General features: G+C 43.5%; 1 protein-coding gene across 5 annotated transcripts in view; it reads right to left on the minus strand.

The window, feature by feature from the left end:
- Positions 1 to 21,375, minus strand: part of idua (alpha-L-iduronidase) — a 254,145-nt gene that overhangs the window by 25,615 nt on the left and 207,155 nt on the right. For all 5 annotated transcript variants that reach the window (XM_048521540.2, XM_048521453.2, XM_048521369.2 and 2 more), the window contains one exon: positions 17,738 to 17,954. In XM_048521540.2, coding sequence (XP_048377497.1) covers positions 17,738 to 17,954 — 217 coding nt within the window. The remainder of the gene's footprint in view (positions 1 to 17,737; positions 17,955 to 21,375) is intronic.

Genomic DNA, 21,375 nt, shown 5'->3' on the forward strand with positions numbered 1-21,375 from the left:
TTCAGATTAAAGATAAAATAGTTAACTGAATCATACGTGTGCCTTGACAAAATAGCCAAGCTTTGCCCATGGTCCCCACATCATTTGTTCTAAAGCTAAGTCACTCACGACTTAGATCCTGAATGCATCCCAGCATTGATGTCTCAGATACTTGCTGCTTCACCCCTATCATTATCATCTATCAATCACACTGTCACTGCAGAATCTGGATATAGCAACTGTGTATTGAAATCATGCATTCTTCTTACAAAAAAGAAACAATGCAAAATATATCAGCACCACTGTAAGATGCCAACATCTTAACTGTTGGCAGCACATAAAGATGAACTAATTGCACTAGTTGGCGTAGATTGGATGTGGAGTTACGAGAGTTGCTGTGCCTGTAATGGATGTGCCAAAATTAATAAAGCTTTTTATTTAATATATAATATTTGTTGAATCACTTTGGCAGTTATCACTTTCCTTCCACACTGTAGGGATTCTATGATTCTCTATGGAGCAACCTGCCAGTGTGACTTGAAGTTCCTACATGTATCTTGCTGAATCGTGCCTGTCTTATGTGATTTAACGGTAGCCTGTAACTCTTAAAAGGAAGGTGTTCTTGGCTGCCATAATTAAAATATTTAAAACTGTCAAAATGGCAGAAAATTGAAATTATACTGGGAGGCTCTACAGTAATGTCACTAGGATGAATACCATACATCTCAGGTGGGGTAGGAGTAGGGGCCGTGATCAGTATCTAAATAACCAGAACCTGTCTTTGATGAAAAACACAACTGGAGAAATACTGCAATCAAAACCTGCTGGGTTGCTACTAAGTCTTTTAACCCTTATTTCTATCACTGCCTTCTAAACACAGCACAACTGAAACTCCAGAAGTCAACAGACTTCAGCTTCATTTTTCTCATATCCTTCTGCTGCTACAGGTCTATTCATAGTTGCTCTTTATATTTTAACTAGAAAATTTGAAAACATTATGGTACAAAAGGAGACCATTTGGCCCACTCTGTCAGGCCTGGTCAGAGGAGAGCTCTGTATGTCCAGGTCTTAGTTTATAGCGTTAATTGCATATCCAAGTTTTTTTTTAAAATGTTGAGGGCTTTTGCTTCTGTCATCCTTTTAGGTAGGCAGTTTCATATTCCCACTACCCACTGGACAAAGATTTCTTCTTAACCATTTCTAAGCTTTTCCCATTGCTTTCAATCAATGCCCCTGGTTATTAACCTCATTGTTAATGGAAATAAGCCCTCCCTATCTATCTGTCTTACTTAGACATCTCAACATTTCACACACCTCAGTTAAATCTCCCCTTAGCTTCCTTTGCTGAAAATAAATCAAACACAGCCTATCTAATATTTCTTCACAGGTAAAGTGCTCAATTCCTGACAAGATCCTTTGAAATCTCTTCTACACTGTCTCTAGAATGGTTATTCTTTCTCATACCACAGTAACAAGAACTTTACGCCGCAGTCTGACTAGTGCTTTATACATTTGTTACATAATCTCCCCACTCTCAAACTCTAGGCCTCTGCCAAGAAAGGAAAATATTCAGTATATCTTCTTGACCATTTTATCTATCCAATCTTGCTACCTTATCTAGGAAATACAATCTCATGGACCCTCTGTTTCTCTTCATTTAACCAAATTATACTATTTAACTTGTTGTCTTTTGCCTTGTTTATTTTCTCTAAATGCATTACCTTGCACTTCTCAGGACTGAATTTCATTCGCCATTATTCTGCCCATTTGATCAGTCCAAACACCTGTCAATCATTATCCTTTGTAATCGTCATTCAGCTAATCTTAGATCCAATATGCCACTTCCCCATGTATCACTAATTTACAGGTTTGTCTATTATAGGAACCATGTCAACACCCTTAGTAAAACCCACACAGATATGTCAAATGCACAATCCTCATAAACTCTCCTTTCTGCTTCCTCAAAAACTTCAATCAAGTGATCAGACGCTACCGTATAAAATCATACTGACAGTCCTTAATTAATTCATGCCACACTAATTGTACAATCTCCAATTTTTTTTTCCAATTATGTACCCACTATGAAGATCGGGCTGACTAGTCTATAATTACCTAAGCTCTAACACTCCCTGCAGAGCCTCAAGTATCTTTCCTGTGCTTCTTTTAAGCTGCCTGGGATATATTTCATTCTAGACTGGTGATTTTAAACCCCTTACTATTTCCTCCCTCTCTATATTTACCCATTCACCATTTCACACCCCTTTTTCATAACTACATTCAAGCCTCAGCCTCTGTGTGGAATTTACATGTTTTCCCCATGTCTGCATGGGTTTCCTCAAGGTACTCTGGTTTCCTCCCACAGTCCAAGGATGTGCAAGTTAGGTTGATCAGCCATGTTAAATTGCTCAGTGTCTAGAGATGTGCAGGCTAGGTGAATTAGCCAAGGGAAGTGCAAGGCTATAGGGACAGGGTAAGGGAGTGGGTCTGACTGGGATGCTTTTTGGAGGGGTAGTGTGGATTAAATGGACTGAATGGCCTGCTTCCTCACTAAAGGAATTTATTGATTCTACAATGTCTGTTTTGTCCGATTTTCTGTGAAAATAGACTTGGCGGCAGCATTTTTCAGCCTTGCTGTTGGCAGGATGGAGGTGGATGGGACCCGAAAATAGCAGCACTTTTAATAAATACATGCTGACTTTCCCTGTTAACTTATTCTAGTCACTATTAATTTTGTCTTGAGCTGTCATCTTAAAAGCTTTCACATCACAAATTAAACTGCTTGCTTACAGTTGGGGAGTTTGTTCTGACACTCTTTTTGAATGAGTTACTTGAAATTCTCCAATCCCTTTTATTCCTCCTATACCAAAGGTGTATTGGAACATTATTATCAGTGTGTCAAACCTTTTTACCTTGGCTTCCCTCAGCATAATCTGATGTTTATTTCATCAGATCTTGTGTGACTTATCAACCTTAGGTTCAGCTAACCTTTCTAATAGCCCTTCTTTAGAAACTTTATCCTGTCCAATATCTCAATTACTTCCATTTCCACCATGAACTTGCCTGTAATCTGTCCTTTATAATGACAAAGCAAAGTACTTATTTAGTACCTCAGTCATGCCCTTCGACTCCCTGCACAGGAAGGGTTTTAAATGGCTTTATGTTCACCCTAGCCATATGAATATGTCTTTAACTCTCCTTCATCTCCCTGGTTTGCCGCTAATTGGCTTTTTTTATAATGATATATATACCTAGAGAAGTCTTTTGGATTCCATTTTATGGAGCTTCCAGTCTATTATTATCTCTTTCACTTATCTTCTCAAATACCGATTACTCCTTGTTATTCATAACTTGGCATCTATACTCATGTTTACTACTTCATCATACTCTCTATCATAATACCACAAGACACAGAAGTAGGTAATTCTGTCCTTTGTGTCTACTACATGATTCAATGAGATCATGGCTGATCTGATAATCCTCAACCTCACTTCCCTGCTTTTTCCCCATAAACTTTGATTCGCCTCCTGATTTAAAAACAAAACTGTCCAACTCAGCCTTGAACATGGAATTATATAATCATACAGTATGGAAACAGACCCTTCAGTCCACCATGTCCATGCTGAACAGATATTCCAATCTGACCTAGTTCCATTTGCCAGCATTTGGCTCATACCCTTTTTAACCCTAACAAAAATAGAGTTCTGAGGAAGGGTCACAGGACCTGAAATGTGAACTCCAATTTCTCTTCACAGATGCTATCAGGCCTGCTGAACATTTCCAGCAATCTCTAGTTTTGTTTCTGATTTACAGCATCCACAGTTCTTTCAGTTTCCCTCTAAACCCTTCTTATTCATATACCCATCCAGATGCCTTTTTAGTTGTAATTGTATACACCTCCACCACTTCCTCTGGCAGCTCGTTCTACACATGCACCACCCTCTGCATGGAAAAGTTACCCCTCAGGTCATTTTTAAATCTTTCCCCTCTCACCTTAAACCTATGCCCTCTAGTTTGGAGTTCACCCCCAACCCCAGGGAAATACCTTGTCTATTCACTCCATCCATCCCCCTCATAAGGTCACCCCTCAGCCTTCAGTACTCTAGGGACACAAGTCCCAGCCTATTTGGCCTCTCCCTGTAACTCAAACCCTCCAGTCCAAAAAACATTCTTGTAAATTTTTTCTGGACCCTTACAAATTTAACAATATCCTTTCTATAAAAGCGTGACCAGAATTGCACACAGTAGTGGTAGTTCTCCTGTAATGCAATAGTTGCATTCTTGTGTGATCTCATGCTATAGAAAATTGTGTTTTAGGGAAATCATTATACCTGTACAGCAGAAAGTTTGCATTAACCAAACAGCATCCACTATTCATCAATCGCATTTTAGCCATTTGCATTAACAAAACACGCTTTATAGCAGAACTACCTGTATTCTAAAAGTGACCTCACCAATATCTTGTCCTTATTGACCCAGCCTCACAAGCCTTTGTGACAATTACGCAGGTTCACTATCCTCAGAGAAGAAATTCCTCCTCATTGTTGACATTATACTTTGATATCATACTTTCTGGTCCGAGAATATCCTACAGTACAAGTAACTTCTTTGCATCTACTCTGTCAAGCTCCCTAAGACGCTTGTATGCTGAACTCCAATGAGTACTGGTCCAAATTACTCAATCTCTTCTCATTAGACAATTCTTACAATCCCAGGATCAACATATTGAACCTTCCCTGGACTACCTCCAAAGCCAATGCATCTTCATTTAGATAAGGAGTCCAACACTATTCCAGGTCTACTCTAATTCATATGGTTTAGACAAAATTTCCCTTCTTTTCAACTTCATTCTCTTTGAAATGAAGGCCTACATTCTACTGCCTTACCTATTACCTGTTGATTATGGCTCAATAGTTTGCACTGGTGCCTCACAGAACCAGGGGCCTGGGTTCGACTGCAGTCTTTGGCGACAGTCTATGTGGAGTTTGCATGTTCTTCACATACCTACTTGGTTTCCCCTGGGTGTTACGGTTTCCTCCCACAGTCCAATGATAAGCAGATTGGCTATGATAAATGCAGCGACATAGGATTATGGGGCTAAAGTGGAGGGCTGGGTCTGACTCTGGGTCTGAATGCTGCCCAGAGGGTTAGTACAGATTCGATGCACTGAATGACCTCTTTCAGCAGTGCAGGGATTCTGTGGATGTGGATGGTTTTGTGATTCATGCATGAGACCTCCTATGTTGCAGCTTTCTGCAGTCTTTCTCTATTTAAACATTATTGAGATACCCTATTTGTCCTTCCTCTTATTTGCCTCCTTTTTTTTGGAAAAGTTGCTACAGTGACAATTTTCCAAGCCTCTTTTTCAGATTTTAAAGGATTATTGGAAGATTACTACCAGTGCATCACTATCTCTGTTGCTACTTCCTTTAATATCCTAGCATGCATGTTATCAGGGGACCAAATCAATCTTCAACTCCAATAGTTTCCCTAATATTTTTTCTTTCAGTAGTTTTTATTTCCTCACCCCTTTTGCCCCAGTTATTTCATATTTTTGGAATACTATTAGCATCCTTTATTGTGAAATCTGATGCAATCTTTATTCAACTAGTCTGTCATTTCTTGCTTTCTATTATTGTTTCCCCCAGACTCATTCTCTAAGGGGCCTATGTTTACTTTGGTTTCCAACTTCCTTTTTATACATGTAAACAAGCTTCTGCCAACCATCTTGATGTTACTTCCAGGTTTACCCTCACAGTTTATTTTCTCCCTTTTTATTATTTTTTGATCATCTTTTGTTGGTTTTAAACATTTTCCCAAACATCTGTTTTACTAATAATTGCTATCACATTGCATATTTTTTCTTTCAATTTGACGCTATCTTTAAGTTCCCTGGTTGACCATGGTTGGCTTTCTCACTGGGATATGTTGTTGCTGTGAGTTATGAACTATTTTCCAAAACCTCTTCTGACATCTGAGGAGGTCTGAATCTAGTTGCCCTACTCCTTTGTCTTGCGGTAAAGTATGTCAGTTATGTCTAAACCATCCGCTTTTTAACAGCAGCCCATTGTTTTATTACATTCTAGTTGTCAATCTTTGATTCCAATTTACTTTAGCCAGATCCATTCTCCCCTCACTGAAACAGGCCATCCTCAAATTCAATAAATTTACTTTAGATAGCTCTCTTAAATCTTACAGATTAAAGTTAAAAATTACCAGCACTGGACCACAACAGCAATCATCATTCATGGGAAGATATCAACAGCAAATCAGTGCAACTTTTAATGTTTGGCTGTAACCCATAGAAATAACCAAATGTCAGATCTATTTTATAACTACAATTGCGCAAAAAAAATCAGCATTCTTTCCTTCCACTGGGTGTCTCCTCATACCATTTTATTGTTATTCTACAATTCTGTCTAGGTACCACCAGAGGGCCACAACATTTTTCATACATTGTGAGCATTACTGACAAAGCTAAAAGAATAAAAAAAAGTAAGCTCTTTCACCATTCATAACATAAAACAAAGGACTGCAGATGCAGGAAATCATAAATAAAACAGAAATTGCTGGAGAAACCCAGCAGGTCTGGCAGCATCTGAGGAGAGAAAGTAGAGTTAATATTTCAAGTCCAGTGACCCTTCTGAACTAGCCTGGTTTTTGGACCTTCTAAAGAAGGGTCACTGGTCTCAAAATGTTAACTCTGCTTTCTCTCCTCAGATACTGCTAGACCCGCTGAGTTCTTCTTGCGATTTCTGTTTTTATTTCACTATTCATGGTATTTAGAAGTCATGGGACTAAGGTGTCATGATGACATGACTGGTGCATCTTTGGAGGGGGTATCTAGGCTGTCAGTGTTTCTTCCCACATTTCACTACTCTCAGAACGGACATATTACAAGCCTGTGTAAAACCAAAGGACAAAGGTCTCTGGAAAACTGAAATAAAAACAGAAAGTGCTGCAGAAACCCAGCAGGTCTGGCAACAACAGAAGAAAGAAAGAGATCTGAAGTAGTTATATTGGACTCAAAATGTTAACTTTGTCTCTCACTCCACAGATGTCATCAGACCTAGGAATCTGAGACTGCAGTATCCGTTCTGTTTTCTCCTGCTATTACAATTTCATTTCCCTGAGATCTTCAGCCAAATCATCAATGGGATGTCTGGTATGATGGTTCCAATAAAATCCTGAAAGCCACTGACACAGTACTCGTATGGGTTTTGAAGTCATGCTGCAGTCTGTCCTTCATTTTATCCTCTAATATTTGTACAGCTGTAGCTTGGATGGCCCCACGAAGACAAAGGTACAACTGATTCTTGATGGCTTCAGATTGTACCAGGAAAGAAGAGAAAATGCCCATTATGTTTTCACTGAGAATCACTGTAATGTCAAGATTCACGACTGTTAACTACAAAACATTTAGAATTGTCCCAAAGCTTGCACATTTCAATTTTCATTATAGCTTTAGTCATACTATTGGCATCGTCTTGCTCATTGTTTTTATCAATCATCCGTCAAACCATGTCTCAATATTTACACACATACCTGATTCTTCTTCTTTCTCTTCTGTTTCTACCCTCAATTTCTACTTCAACTATTGTTAGGACAAGGCAGTTGGATCTTCACTTCAAGTGTCTTTCTCTCTCTAAATGTAACACCCCTTCACTCTTAATCTAAACCAATCAGTTGTCTTTCTGCCCATCAACACAATAGTAGGAAATTCTTCAAATACCCTTGTTTATGTGAGTGTCCTTTTGTGGTTGATACCATGATTTTGCAAATCTTTACCAGGTTTCTTTTCAACCTCTACTAGGAAGAGGCATTACCTCACTGAATCTTTGCTTCTCCGATTTTACCATGTTATATATCTCAAACTAATTCTCAAAGATTGCAAAACCTGAGCTAGTAAAAAGGCAAATACAACAGATGGCAATATGGAATTTGAATTAGGCAGCTATGCTGCCTGTGCCAACTCTTCAAAACAACTACCCAATTAATCCCAGCACTCTTTTTGTATATCCCTAAAATATTTTGTTTCATGTATGCACTTACGTTGGCCTAGCATTACTGTGAATCTACTGGAGAGGTAAACAGAAGTTAAGAACAAAAGAATGTTAACTCTGAGATTAAAGCAAATGGTGAAACAGGTTATACTTGTGTGGTCTTTATAAGGATGTCAGGGTGATATTGCAAAACCTCAGCCACTAACCTGGTCAACGGTCAGTGTCTGCGTGAGTTTTCTCCAGTTTCCTCCCACAGTCCAAAGGTGTGCAGGTTAGGCAGACTGGCCATGCTAAATTGGCCGTAGTGTTCAGGGATGTGTAGCTTAGGTGGGTTATAAGGGGATGGGTCTGGGTGGGATGCTCCAAGGGCCAGTGTGAATTAGATGGGCCAAAGGGCCTGTTTCCACACTGTAGGGATTCTATGTAGATATGTCACTGATATTGCCGATTTCAATTCAAGAGTTGAATCCATGTCCAAATTGCTCTATAGTCCACTAATTTGAGGAATGTGGAGTTTAAAGATGAAGTTGCCCTTGTATTGGTTCACTTATGGCAGGCATTATGTGACACTTTATCGATCAAGTAACTGAAGCTGAGGCTCGACGTTGAAGAGTATGTGCCCAATGGATGGAAGAAGTCGTATCAGATGTGGGAGTTTTGAGGCTATTAAAATGGAGTAAGTTTTTTTTGGAACAAAAAAATGTTGCTGGAAAAGCTCAGCAGGTCTGGCAGCATCTGTGAAGGAAAAAAAAGTTAACATTTCGGGTCTAGTGACGCCTCCTCAGAAGGGTTGGTCATGTAATGTGCTTCAGTTACACAAGGCATTATTTAGATCACAAACTGAATAGTGTGTGTAGTTTTAGTCATATTTAAAGAAGAATGTAAATATGGTGGAGACAATTCACAGGAGGTTTATTAGACTGATATCCAGATTCAATGGGTTGTCCTATAGTGTAGGCTAGCTAGGCTTGTTTCCACTGAAGTTCAGAAGAGGGAGGGGTGGCTTGATTGAAATGTATAAGACCCTGAAAGGTGGATATGGAAAGGTTGCTTCCTTTACGGGTGAGTCCTGAAATGGGGCTCTGCTTTAAAATTGGGGCTTGCCTGTTCCAGACAGGGGTGGGGACTATTTTTTCATTTGGATGTTTGTGCAAATTGGGAACTCTGGCTCAAGTGGTGGTGGACGTGGGCAGACATAGATAGATTTTTGAATGAAACACAGACCTGTGGGTAGTGGAAATCTGAAACAAGAAACGGAAATTGCTGGAGAAGGTCTGGAAACAGCTGTGTAGAGAAAGCAGAGTTAATGTTTCGAGTCCAGTGAACCTTTTTCAAAATAAAAAGATGTTCTTGCCTAACAAAAATCTAAAGATCTAAAAATCTAAAGATTTTGAGAAGATTTGTAGCTCAGGTTGAGGTTCTGGATGTGAGTTTGCTCGCTGAGCTGGAAGGTTCGTTTTCAGATGTTTCGTCACTTTTTTTTAATTTGAAAAAATATACTTTATTCGTAAGATGTACAAAAAATAAAACATATTTATACACCTACCCAGTCATGCAAGCCGCTCCGGGTTACCCAGGGGGTACGTACATCAACTAAAGGAAAAAAACAAACAAAGAAGAAAAAAAAATAAAGCAAAGAAAATACCCTGGCAGTTGTCACCCCGCACAGTCCCAGTTGGCCCCCTGACCAGTCGGGGAAGGCGCCAGCTGGGCCCAGTTACCAGATAGGGCTCTTTTTACTATTCTGGATGAGGGGTTTCATACCGTGGTCTTTCCCCACCGCGCCTTGGCAGCGGCTGCCCCAAGCTTTAGCGCGTCCCTTAGCACGTAGTCCTGGACCTTGGAGTGCGCCAGTCTGCAACATTTGGTCGGGGTCAGTTCTTTCAGCTGGCAGACCAGCAAGTTGCGGGCAGACCAAAGAGGGTCTTTCACCGCATTGATGGTCCTCCAGGCGCAGTTGATGTTGGTCTCCGTGTGCATCCCAGGAAACAGCCCGTAGAGCACGGAGTCCCGCGTCACGGAGCTGTTCAGGACGAACCTCGACAAATACCACTACATCCCCCTCCAGACCTCCTGCGCATAGGCACACTCCAGAAGGAGGTGATCGACAGTCTCGTCCCCACCGCAGCCACCGCGAGGGTAGCGTGCGGTGGCGCGGAGATTCCGGGCATGCGTAAAAGGATCTCACTGGCAGAGCCTCTCTCACCGCCAGCCAAGCAACGTCCGTGTGCTTGTTTGAAAGTTCTGGCGATGAGGCATTCTGTCAAACGACTTTGGCAGTCTGCGTGGGGAACCACACGACGGGATCCACCCTCTCCTTTTCCCGAAGGGTCTCGAGGATACTACGTGCTGACCACTGCCTGACGGCCTTGTGGTCAAAGGTGTTTCCTTTCAAAAATTTCTCCACGAAGGACAGGTGGTACGGAATGGTCCAACTACTCGGAGCGTTCCGCGGCAAAGAGGCCAGGTCGATCTTTCGCAACACCGGGGACAGGTAGAACCTCAGTAAGTAGTGACACTTGGTGTTTGCGTACCGAGGATCTATGCACAGCTTGATGCAGCCGCACACAAAGGTAGCCGTCAGGGCGAGGGTGGCGTTCGGTACGCCCTTTCCCCCATTTTCCAGGTCTTTGTACATGGTGTCCCTGCGGACCCGCTCCATCCTCGACCCCCAAATGAAGTGGAAGATGGCCCGGGTGACCGCAGCGGCGCAGGTCCACGGAATAGGCCAGGCCTGCGCCACATACAACAGTATCGAAAGACCCTCGCACCTGACAACCAGGTTCTGACCCACGATGGAGAGGGATCGGAGCGTCCACCTGCCCTGCTTCTGCTTCAATTTGGTGATACGCTCCTCCCAAGTCTTAGTACACGCCCCAGCTCCAAACCAAACACCCAGCACCTTCAGGTAGTCCGTCCTGACGGTGAAGGGGATGAAGGAGCGGTCGTCCCAGTTCCCGAAGAACATGACCTCGCTCTTACCCCTGTTGACTTTGGCACCCGAGGCCAGTTCAAACTGGCCACAGATGTCCAACAGTCTACTCACCGACCGACGATCGGTGCAGAAGACGGCGACATTGTCCATGTATAGGGAGGTCTTGACCTGACGGCCTCCACTGCCTGGGATAGTCACGCCCTTCAGGCTCACGTCCTTTCTGATGGATGCGGCGAAGAGCTCCACACAGCACACGAACAGGGCAGGAGAGAGCGGGCAGCCCTGCCTGACTCCAGATCTGAAAGGAAAACTGTCCGATTCCCACCCGTTGATCGAGACTGTGCTAACGATGTTGGCGTAGAGCAGCCGGATCCAATTGCGGATGCCCTCCCCGAACCCCAATTTGGAGAGGACGTCCCTCATGTAAGCATGAGAGACCCTGTCAAAGGCCTTCTCCTGGTCCAGGCTGACGAGGCAGGTGTCCACCCGCCTGTCCTCTACGTAGGCGATCGTATCCCTGATGAGTGCGAGGCTCTCAGCGATCTTCCTGCCCGGCACAGCACAGGTTTGGTCAGGGTGAATCACCGACTCCAGGACAGACCTGACCCGGTTGGCTATGACCTTGGCCAGGATTTTGTAGTCCACGTGCAATAGTGAAATGGGACGCCAATTCTTAATTTCTTCCCTCTCCCCCTTCCTCTTGTAAATGAGGGGGATGATGCCCTTCCTCATGGACTTGCACATTTCCCCTGCCCGAAGTGCACTATCGTACACCTCCAGCAAGTCCTGGCTGACCAGGTCCCACAGAGCGGAATACAGCTCGACCAGTAAGCCAACGCTCCCGGGAGTTCTATTCCTCTCCAAGGACGTGAGGGCTCCGATCAGCTCGTCCAGGGATATCGGCCGGTCCAGCCACTCCCTCGTGCTGTTGTCTAAGACCTCCGTGATAGATGACAGGAACGACTCGGAGGCCGTGCTGTCCGTGGGCTTCGTGTCGTACAGTCCGGCATAGAAGGATCTGCTGATCCTCAAAATGTCGGGCCGAAACGACGTCACCGAGCCGTCGTCCTCCTTCAGCCAGCTAAGCACAGAGCTCTCTTTGTGCACCTTCTGAAAGAAGAAACGCAAGCATGTCTCGTCCTGCTCCACGGAGCAGACCCTGGACCGGAAGATTATCCTGGAGGCCTCCGCGGCGAAGAGCGAGGCTTGCTGGCCCCTCACCTCGCGGAGATCCTCCGTGACATCGACCCCCATCAACTGCAGAAGGAGCAGGTTCTGCACCCTTTTCTGGAGTCGCGACTGCTTTCCCAGCCTCTCTCTCGCCTTCCGAACGCCCTTGAGGACAAAGAACCTCTTGATGTTCTCCTTCACTGTCTCCCACCAGTCGCCCGGAGACTCAAAGAGGGGTTTCACAGTTCTCCAACCGGCATACCCCCTCTTAAGCCCCTCGACGTTCTCTGGGGTCAACAGAGTCGTGTTGAGCTTCCACGACCCCTTGCCGGCCGGCTGGTCGTCCTGTAAGTGACAGTTGGCCAGAAGGAGGCAGTGGTCAGAGAAGAACACCGGCTCGACGCCGGTGGACCTGACCGAGAACGCCCGTGACACAAACAGGAAGTCTATATTTGAGCGAATAGATCCGTCCGGCCGCGACCAGGTGTACCTCCGCTGCGCTCCGTCTGCAGGGGTGCTGAAGACGTCGAGCAGCTTGGCGTCCTTCACCGTGCCCATCAGGAATCTGGACGTGAAGTCCAGTTGACTCCCTCCACCCGCTGTCCCCACACCGGATCTTCCATCTGCATCGAAGATGCAGTTGAAGTCTCCGCCCAGGATGACCAGCCTGGACGTGGCCAGCAGGGCTGGAAGCCGCTGCAGCACGGCTGGAAGCTGCTGCAGCACGGCCAACCGCTCACTCCGTACCGCTGGGGCGTACATGTTGATCAGCCTCAGGGGAGCGTTCCTGTAGGTGACGTCAGCCACTAGGAGGCGCCCCCCCCACCACCTCCTGAACTTGAGAGATGGTGAAGTCGCGCCCCCGCAGCAGAATAGCCAGGCCCGAGGAGCGACAGTCGTTAACCCCCCCCCCCGACCAGATCGAAGGCCCACAGGTCCAGGCGCTGGGCCATTTCCTGTACCTGCCAAGGTGCGGTATCCCGCACTCCTGCAGAAACAGGAGGTCCGCCTTGATGGTGGTCAGGTAGGCCAACGTGGATACACATCTTGCGGTGGACTTGACACTGCGCACATTAATGCTCGCAACTCGTACCCCCATTGTGGGCAGTGACCGCAGTACCCTCCCCAAGTCCAAGGTCCAGCCCCTCTATCTGTCCCTTCATCCCCATTGCCCGGGCTAACTGCTGGACGCTCTCCGGGCTGAGGAAACCATCCGTGCTGCCTTCCGGGTGGCATCCCCCCGTCAGGGGTACGGAGGCAGGAGGGTCCGGCTCTGGGTCAGGCTAGGGACACGCTGTTTCCTCCTTCCCGCCTGGAAGTTCCGGGGGGGGCCCTCCAGTGCCCCAGCGGCACTTGACTGGGTGTCGGAGGGAGCCTCAGGACGCCTCCCGTCACCTGGAAGCGTGGTGCTGCTTTCCTTCTCCCTCAAGATCTTTAACTTCTGCTTCGGGCCGGCCCTCTCCGAATCCCCCTTGTCAGTGGAGCTCTTATAGCCCCCCTGTAGCTGCCTCTTCCCGCCTGATGGTTGCGGTTCCTGGGCCCGCCGACGCACCTTCCTCCTCGCTTTCCGGACCGTCGTCCACTCCCCTGGGTCGCCTCCATCGACTCCGAGTTGTTGGGGGGGAGCAGAGCCTGCAGAGGCGCTTTGCTGGCCTCGGGCCCATCCTGCGGGGCTGGGCCCTCCTGCACGATCTGGCCCTCCTGCACATTAGTGGGGTCCTTGCAGGGCCCTGGTGCCTTCCTCTCCTCCGGGGGGTCTGGCCCAGCATTGCCCCTGCCAGCGATCTGGGCATAGGTGGTCCCCCGCTGCACAGGTTCAATTCCCGCACTGGCCAGGCTACCACGAAGGTCCTGCCTTCTCAACTTCATCCCTTGCCTGACCTGTGGTGACCCTCAGGTTAACTGCACCCCAGTTGTCTCTCCAGTGAGAGAGCAGCGCTCTGGTTCTCTGAGACTATGTCGATTACACCTTCACCAAATGGACACCAATAGCATTTCAAAAATATTAAAATAATCAAGGGGCTGGGGGAACTAAACTCAAATATTATTTGAGAAAAACTGTTAGGGAAACTAATGGGGCTAAATAGCAATAATCTCTGGATCCAATGGCTCGCATCCTCAGATTTGAAAGGAAGTTGCTACAGAGATGGTGCATGCAACAACTCTTAAATTCTGGAGATGTTTCAGAGGATTGGAGAACTGCCATGTAACATCCTCATCCCAAAAGGGAGGGAAACAAAAAAAAAGTATCTATAAGTCAGTTCCCTTCACATCTGAGACTGGGAAAATGTTTGAATCTATTTTAAAGGGTACAATTGTAAAGCATTTAGAAATCCATCATATAGTCAAGCAGAGTCAGCATTGCTTCATGGAGGGGAAATTATGCCTGACAAATTTATTACTGAACATTGAATATCCTTTATTGTCACTTGTACTCCAGTACAGAAGTACAAGAATACAGTGAAAAGTTTTTACAATGGCTGCCTTTTAATGGTGTCATCTTAAGTACAAGTATGTAGGTAGAAATCTTCACAGTAAAGAAAATATAGCTTTGTTATACAAATGGGGATTTAAAAAAAAGCATAAGCATCACTTAAAGTGTCTGAGAAGGAATTAGGAATTAGGTACTTATAACGTTGTGAAAAGAATTTAAGTTACAGTCCAGTAACTGTATTACTCTGTCCCGCATTACTCCAGCCTCAAGTCCGATCCTCAACGGCACTTTGTGGCAACAAAGTAAGTTGCCCATACCTGGATTTGCCTCACTTCATGCAGCTCCAGTAGTTGAGACACATCTGCTGCCATTTCTCCGGGACTCAGCTGGCCATGCTCGGTCTGCTGACGTCCCTCCGGGAATTTGGTTCATGATTTGGTCCGCACTCACTTTGCTGCTGCTGCAGGACATGGCCTGTGTACGCAGGTCCCAACCAGTCTCCAAGTGTGATTTGTCACCCTTAGCTTCAAGTAGGGGGTAGTTAAAAGTTTGGGGGAGGCAGGAGGAAAGTTTCACAAGAGGAGGAAAAAAAAGGAAAATGGAAAAGGAACTGGCGAGCAGAGCAACTCTTATTGGAGTGTCTTACCCTGCCACCATCTTGCCAGAAATCAGAGGTAGGATAGAGAAAGGAGAACCAGTAGACATAATATATTTGGATTTCTAAAAGGTATTCAATATGGTATACACACAAGGTATTTAAAAAAGTTAGATCCTATGACGTTTGTGTTGCAAAGCCCTCATGTCATGAAGTACACAAAGTTTGGGAATATGTTTAAAGTTATTTTATCTTCTTTCGTTATGAGAGTCAGAGATAACTACAGCACAGAAAAAGGTGCTTTGGCCCATTACGTTCATGTCACTTAAAAACAGCCACTTAATTATTCTAATCCCATTCTCCTGCATTTGGCCCTTAGCCTTGTATGCCTTGGTATCACAAGTACACACCTAAATATTTCTTAAATGTTATGTGTATTTCTGCTTTTACCACCCCTTTAGGCAGTGTGAGTTCCAGATTCCCACCACCCCAAGCGAAAATGTTTCTCCCCCTCACATTTCTTCCAAACCTTCTGCCTCTTAGCTTAAATCTATGCCCCCTTGTTAATTAATCCCCTCCATCAAGGGGAAGAGTTTCTTTCTATCTATCCTTTTATGCCTCTTGGTATCTTACAAAAGTCAATCATGTTCCATCTCAATCTCCTTTTCTCCAAAGCAAACAGCCAATACAGTCTATCCAATGTCTCTTCATTACTGGAACTCTCTAGCTTACAAAACATCCTAGAAAATCTCCTCTGCAGCATTATCATATCCTTCATATAATGTGGATTCCAGAACTGGACATAACACTCTAACTGTGGATTATCCAATGTTTAATACAGTTCCAGGAGAACTACCATGCTCTTAAACTGTGCCTAAACTAATAAAGGCAAATATACCATGTGCCTTCTTAACCACTTTATCCACCTGTCCTGTTACCTTAAGGGACCAGTGGATACACACCCCAAGGTCCCTCTGATTCTCAGAGTTTCCTGAGGTCCTATCATTCATCATGTATTCCCGTGCCTTGTTTATCCTTCTCAAGTGCGTCATTTCACATTTATCTGAACTGAATTCCATTTGCCATAGATCAGCCCATGTGTCATGCCTGCCTATATCCTCTTGTTGTCTGAGGTTATCCTTCTCACTATTTACCGCCTCACCAATTACTGATCAACTCTCTTACATTCAGGTCTAAGTCATCTATACAAACCACAAACAATCCTTGTGGGACCCCAGTGAACACAGAAAAACACCCCTCAACCATTGCCCTCTGCATCTTGCAACACAGGCAGTTTTGGATCTAATTTGTCAAATTTCTTTGGATCTCATGGGTTCATACTTTTGCTATTGGTATCCCATGCAGGATCTTATTAAAAATCTTGCTGAAGTTCAAGTAGACCATTTCAAAAGCATTACTCTCATCTACACACCTGGTCACCTTCTCAAAAAGTTCAAACAAGCAAGTTCAGACATGAGCTCCCTTAATAAATGTGCTATCTGTGTTTGATTAATAGCTGTCCTGCCTAAAGTAAATTAATTTTGTCTCTCAGAAATACTTTCAATAGCTTTTCCACCACCAAGGTTAGACTGACTAGTCCTGGTTTATCCATTTCTGCATCTGGAACAGCAATACCACATTGGCGGTCCTCCAATCCTCAGGCACTTCTCCTGTGGCCAGAGGGGAATTGAAAAATTTTTCTCCTTTGCTTCACTCAACAGCCTGGGATAGATTTCATCCAGCCCTGGAAATGTATCTACTCTTCAGCCTGCCTGACCACTCATAACCTACTCTTTGCATAGGCTGATTGCTTTAATTGAATCATGGACTTTCACCCCGATTTCTATACTCATATTATCCTTCTCACGATTGAACACTGACCCAAAGTATTCAACTGAAACATTCTCTGGCTCCATGCACAAATTACCACTGTAGTCCTTAACAGACTCTACTCTTACCCTCATTATTCTTTTATCCCTAATGTACCTGGAAAATAATTTTGGATTTTCCTTTATTTTCCCTGCCAGTGTGCTTTCCATATCTCATCTTAGCTCTCCTGATCTTCCTTTTAAGTTTGTTCTTGCACATTTGATAGTGTCAAGTGAAATAACTCCACAGAAGCAAGTCATCCTTTATTTACACATGGAGAGTCCTTGACACTGATCCAGGTCCCACAGAGCCAGCTCTCAGAGTGAACAGAATCTCTGACACTCCTGTTCATATTTGACAGCCAGGGCTCCCCGTTTGGGGCTGTTAATCTGGTCCAACCAGGGAACACATTCTATGATGTCCACCTGGCCGACCTCCTTACAATCACTACACTGGGCTTCTGCTGTTTGAGCCCTTAATATCTGCCATAAGTGTCCCTTTATCTTGTAATCCAATGCTGTATACGATCCCACATATTTTCTCCACTGGAACATGTTGATCCTATTCTCTCCATTTTTCCCTCTTGAATGCTATTCAAATTCAATTCAAAATAATTTAACCACAGAATTAATCTTAGATTCATCTTCAGATAGAAAAATAAAACAAAGTAAAACCCTGGTTACTATTTTTAACTTCAATAAACTTATAAGGAAGATGAATTTTGAAAAAAAATTACATCTTGTTAAAAATCTTACCTAATAAAGCCAACAATCCCATGACAGTGAGCACTGGTTTGCGAACCATTTGCACATGTGGAGGTTTTGTATTGTTCATCTGAAACCTTGCAGTCAGAGTTCTTTGTGTAAAGTAATTTGGGTAGTAGTTCAGGAAGCCATTATCATTGCTAAGCAATGTAAAGTTTATTGCGTTCTGTGGATTCGAAATTAGTAGATTCTGGTGCTGTGCTATTACCTAGGAAAAAGCAAAAAACAAAACATGAAAGTAATTATAGTAACTAAAATAAATTCTAATTGCAACAGTTGTAACTGAGTCTTAAAACTTTGTCGATAGAGTGTACTCCTTGTCTAATTGCAGTTAAAAATGGAGGTGCCGTGTTGAGACAGAAGTTTATTTGAGGCCATTAGTAAAAATTAAAACCTAAAAGTAGTTTGAAAGCTTGAGTAATTTGTATTGCTAGGGTTACTTAGTCCTTCAGGTTTCCAAAACCAGAAATGTTTTTACTTTCTTCACAGCATCTATAAGTAATAGGTCTATTCCTCCCTTCTCACTATTGAAGTTACATTTACCAACCCGCAGGAATCCTGCAGTTCTGAACACAAAGGATGAAAATACAAATACGAAACTAAACAGAATGAAATTGTTCTTTAGAAAGTGTTTAATTTAAGTCCAACCATATCTTAAAATGCATTTATCTGTTCGAAATGTCAAGATCCAGTTTTGCATCATAATTTGCCAACAAATGAATTTGTAGCCTTAGCTACAGTTTGGAGCACAGCCTATATCATGTACCTTAACTAGTATGCAACCAACAGTATGAGTTGACAGTTAATCGTGTAGACCTATTTTGGTTAGTGTGAAGCTGACAGAAGGCTGGAACAGAGATTTCAATTCTCCCTTCCATTCCTCAGACTACATGTCAATCTTGGGCCTCTTGCAGTGCCACAACGATGTCACCCAAAGGTTGCAGGAGCAGCAACTCATATTCCACTTGGGAACCCTGCAGCCCATTGGTGTCAATGTGGACTTCACAAGCTTCAAAATCTCCCCCCCACCCCACTACCGCATCCCAAAACCAGCCCATCATGTCCCCGCCTCCCTGTCCTGTCCTTCCTCCCACCTATCCCCTCCTCCCATCTCAAGCCCCACCCCCATCTCCTACCTACTAACCACATTCCGCCCCCTTGACCTGTCCGTCCTCCCTGGACTGACCGATCTCCTCCCTAACTCCCCACCTACACTCACCTTTATTGGCTCCACCCCGCCTCTTTGACTTGTCTGTCTCGTCTCCACCTATCTTCTCCTTTATCCATCTTCTATCTGCCTCCCCCTCTCTCCCTATTTATTTCAGAACCCCCTTCCCCTCCCCCATTTCTGAAGAAGTGTCTGGGCCCAAAACGTCATCTTTCCTGCTCCTCTGATGCTGCTTGGCCTGCTGTGTTCATCCAGCTCTACACCTTGTTATCGCAGAAGGCTGGAATAGGCAGAATGCTGTCCTACTGCTCCAGAAGTAGTGGAAATTAACAGACAGATTGAAAACAAAACAAAGTGGTGTGTTTTTGATGGCTTTATGGTGTTCTTTTCATGTTTCTTTTAAATGGAACAAGTGATTGTCATAAATGATAAGAAATAATAAGAAATGATAAGAACAAGTAGATGTACATACATTTGAAGAAAGAGCATGGTACTGTTTTGGTTAATGCGATTTTCATAAATCTGAATTTGCATTATTACTTGAGATTACATTATTACTTTTTACAACAAACAAGCCAGTTGCAGTTAACATAACAAATGAATGACAGTGTCACTGTGTATGGCAAGATTTAAACTTGGAATGTACAGGAATTGTAATACAATGGAAAAGGCAAGAAGAGGGTGTGCCAGAAGCAGCACCAAGTGTACATAAAAAATAACAGTCAACATGATAAAGCTTAAAAACTAGGACTACTTACTAGCCAAGCAGTGTAAGTAACATACAATAAACAGAGCTAAGTAAAACAACATCCAACAGATCAGACCCGAGTTATGCAGCCCTGCAATGTCCTATGATAGAGTTCTTCATTAATACGAATAGCAATGTTGCTGATTCTGAGACTAGGGTCCTGAATCCAAATAAAAGTGGTAAAGGTGCAAGCTGATTGTGACAATTTGAGGAACTTTACTTAGAGGGATGATAGTGGATAGGCAATGCAAACATTTAAAGAGTGCATGGAGAAACTGCAACAATTATTCATTCATATAATAATAAAACAAACAGCTGCAATTTCTGGGGATCTGAAACAAAACAAAAACTGCTGGCAAAACTTAGCAGCATTGGCTGCATTTGTGTGAAGAAAGAAAAGCTAATGCTTTGAGTCCGGTGACTCTTAATCAGAATTGAACTGTCCATTCTTGTGTGGTAGAGAAACAAAAACAGGGAAGTGGCAAGGAAAATTAGGGATAGTATTAGTTCGAGGAACAAACATAAAAATTGGCCAAGAAAAAACAGCAGACTTGAAGATTGGGAGCAGTTTCAAGTTCAACAAAAGAACACAAAGGGATTGATTAAAGGGGAAATAGAGTATACGAGAGTAAGTTCACAAGGAATATACAAATTGATTGTAAAAATGTCTGGAGGTACGTGAAGAGAAAAATATTAATGAATGCAAATATGGGTCATTTACAGTCAAAAACAGGTGAAGCTATAATGGAGAACAGAGGGATGAAAAACCAATTAAATACATATGTTAGTTATGTCTTCACAAAAAAAAACACAAATAACTCCCTAAAAATGTTGGAGAACATAGGGGTTACTGAAAGGGAAGAACTGAGCGAAATCAGTATTAGTAGGGAAGTGGAGGTGGGGAATTTGATAGGAGTAAAGACTGACAAATCCCTAGGGCCTGACAATCTACATCCCAGAGTACTTAAGGAAATGGGTCTAGAGATACTGGATGCACTGATGGACAACTTTCAACATTCTACAGACTTTGGAATGGCTGCTATGGAGTAGTTAATGCAAGTCCACTATTTAAAAAAGGTAGAAAGAAACCGGCAATGATAAACCAATCAGACTAACATCAATATTGAGGGGAAAATGCGAGAGTCGAATATCAAGATTTAAAAACTAAAAACAGTGGAAAACTCTACTGGACAGAGTCAGGATGGATTTACAAAAGGGAAATCATGCTTGGCAAATATAGTCAAATTTTGAGAGTATACGAGATGTAGAGTTGATAAGGAGTCAGTGGATGTGGTTAATGTGGATTTTCAGAACGCTTTTGACAATATTCCACATGAGAGATTAACTTGTAAATTAAAACACATAGCATCGGTGGTAGTGTACTGGCATGTATAGAGAACTGGTTGACAGACAGGAAACAAAGAGTAGAAATAAGTGGGTCTTTTTCGGAGTGATGGCCAGAGACACAGGGATCAGTGCTTGAACCCCAGTTAGCCACAAAATATATCAATGATTTTGATGCAAGAACCAAATGCACTATTTCCAAGTCTCTACTTTGACATAAAACAGGGCAGGAGGGTGAGCTGCAACAAGAATCCAGAGATACTTCTGTGTGATTTGGACAAATTGAGTGAGTAGGCAGATGCATGGAAAATGAAGCATTATGTGGATAAATTTGAGGTTATCCACTTTGGTAGCAAAAACAAGACGTTG

The sequence above is a fragment of the Stegostoma tigrinum genome, chromosome 1 (assembly GCF_030684315.1).
Source record: "Stegostoma tigrinum isolate sSteTig4 chromosome 1, sSteTig4.hap1, whole genome shotgun sequence".
NCBI lineage: Eukaryota > Metazoa > Chordata > Chondrichthyes > Orectolobiformes > Stegostomatidae > Stegostoma > Stegostoma tigrinum.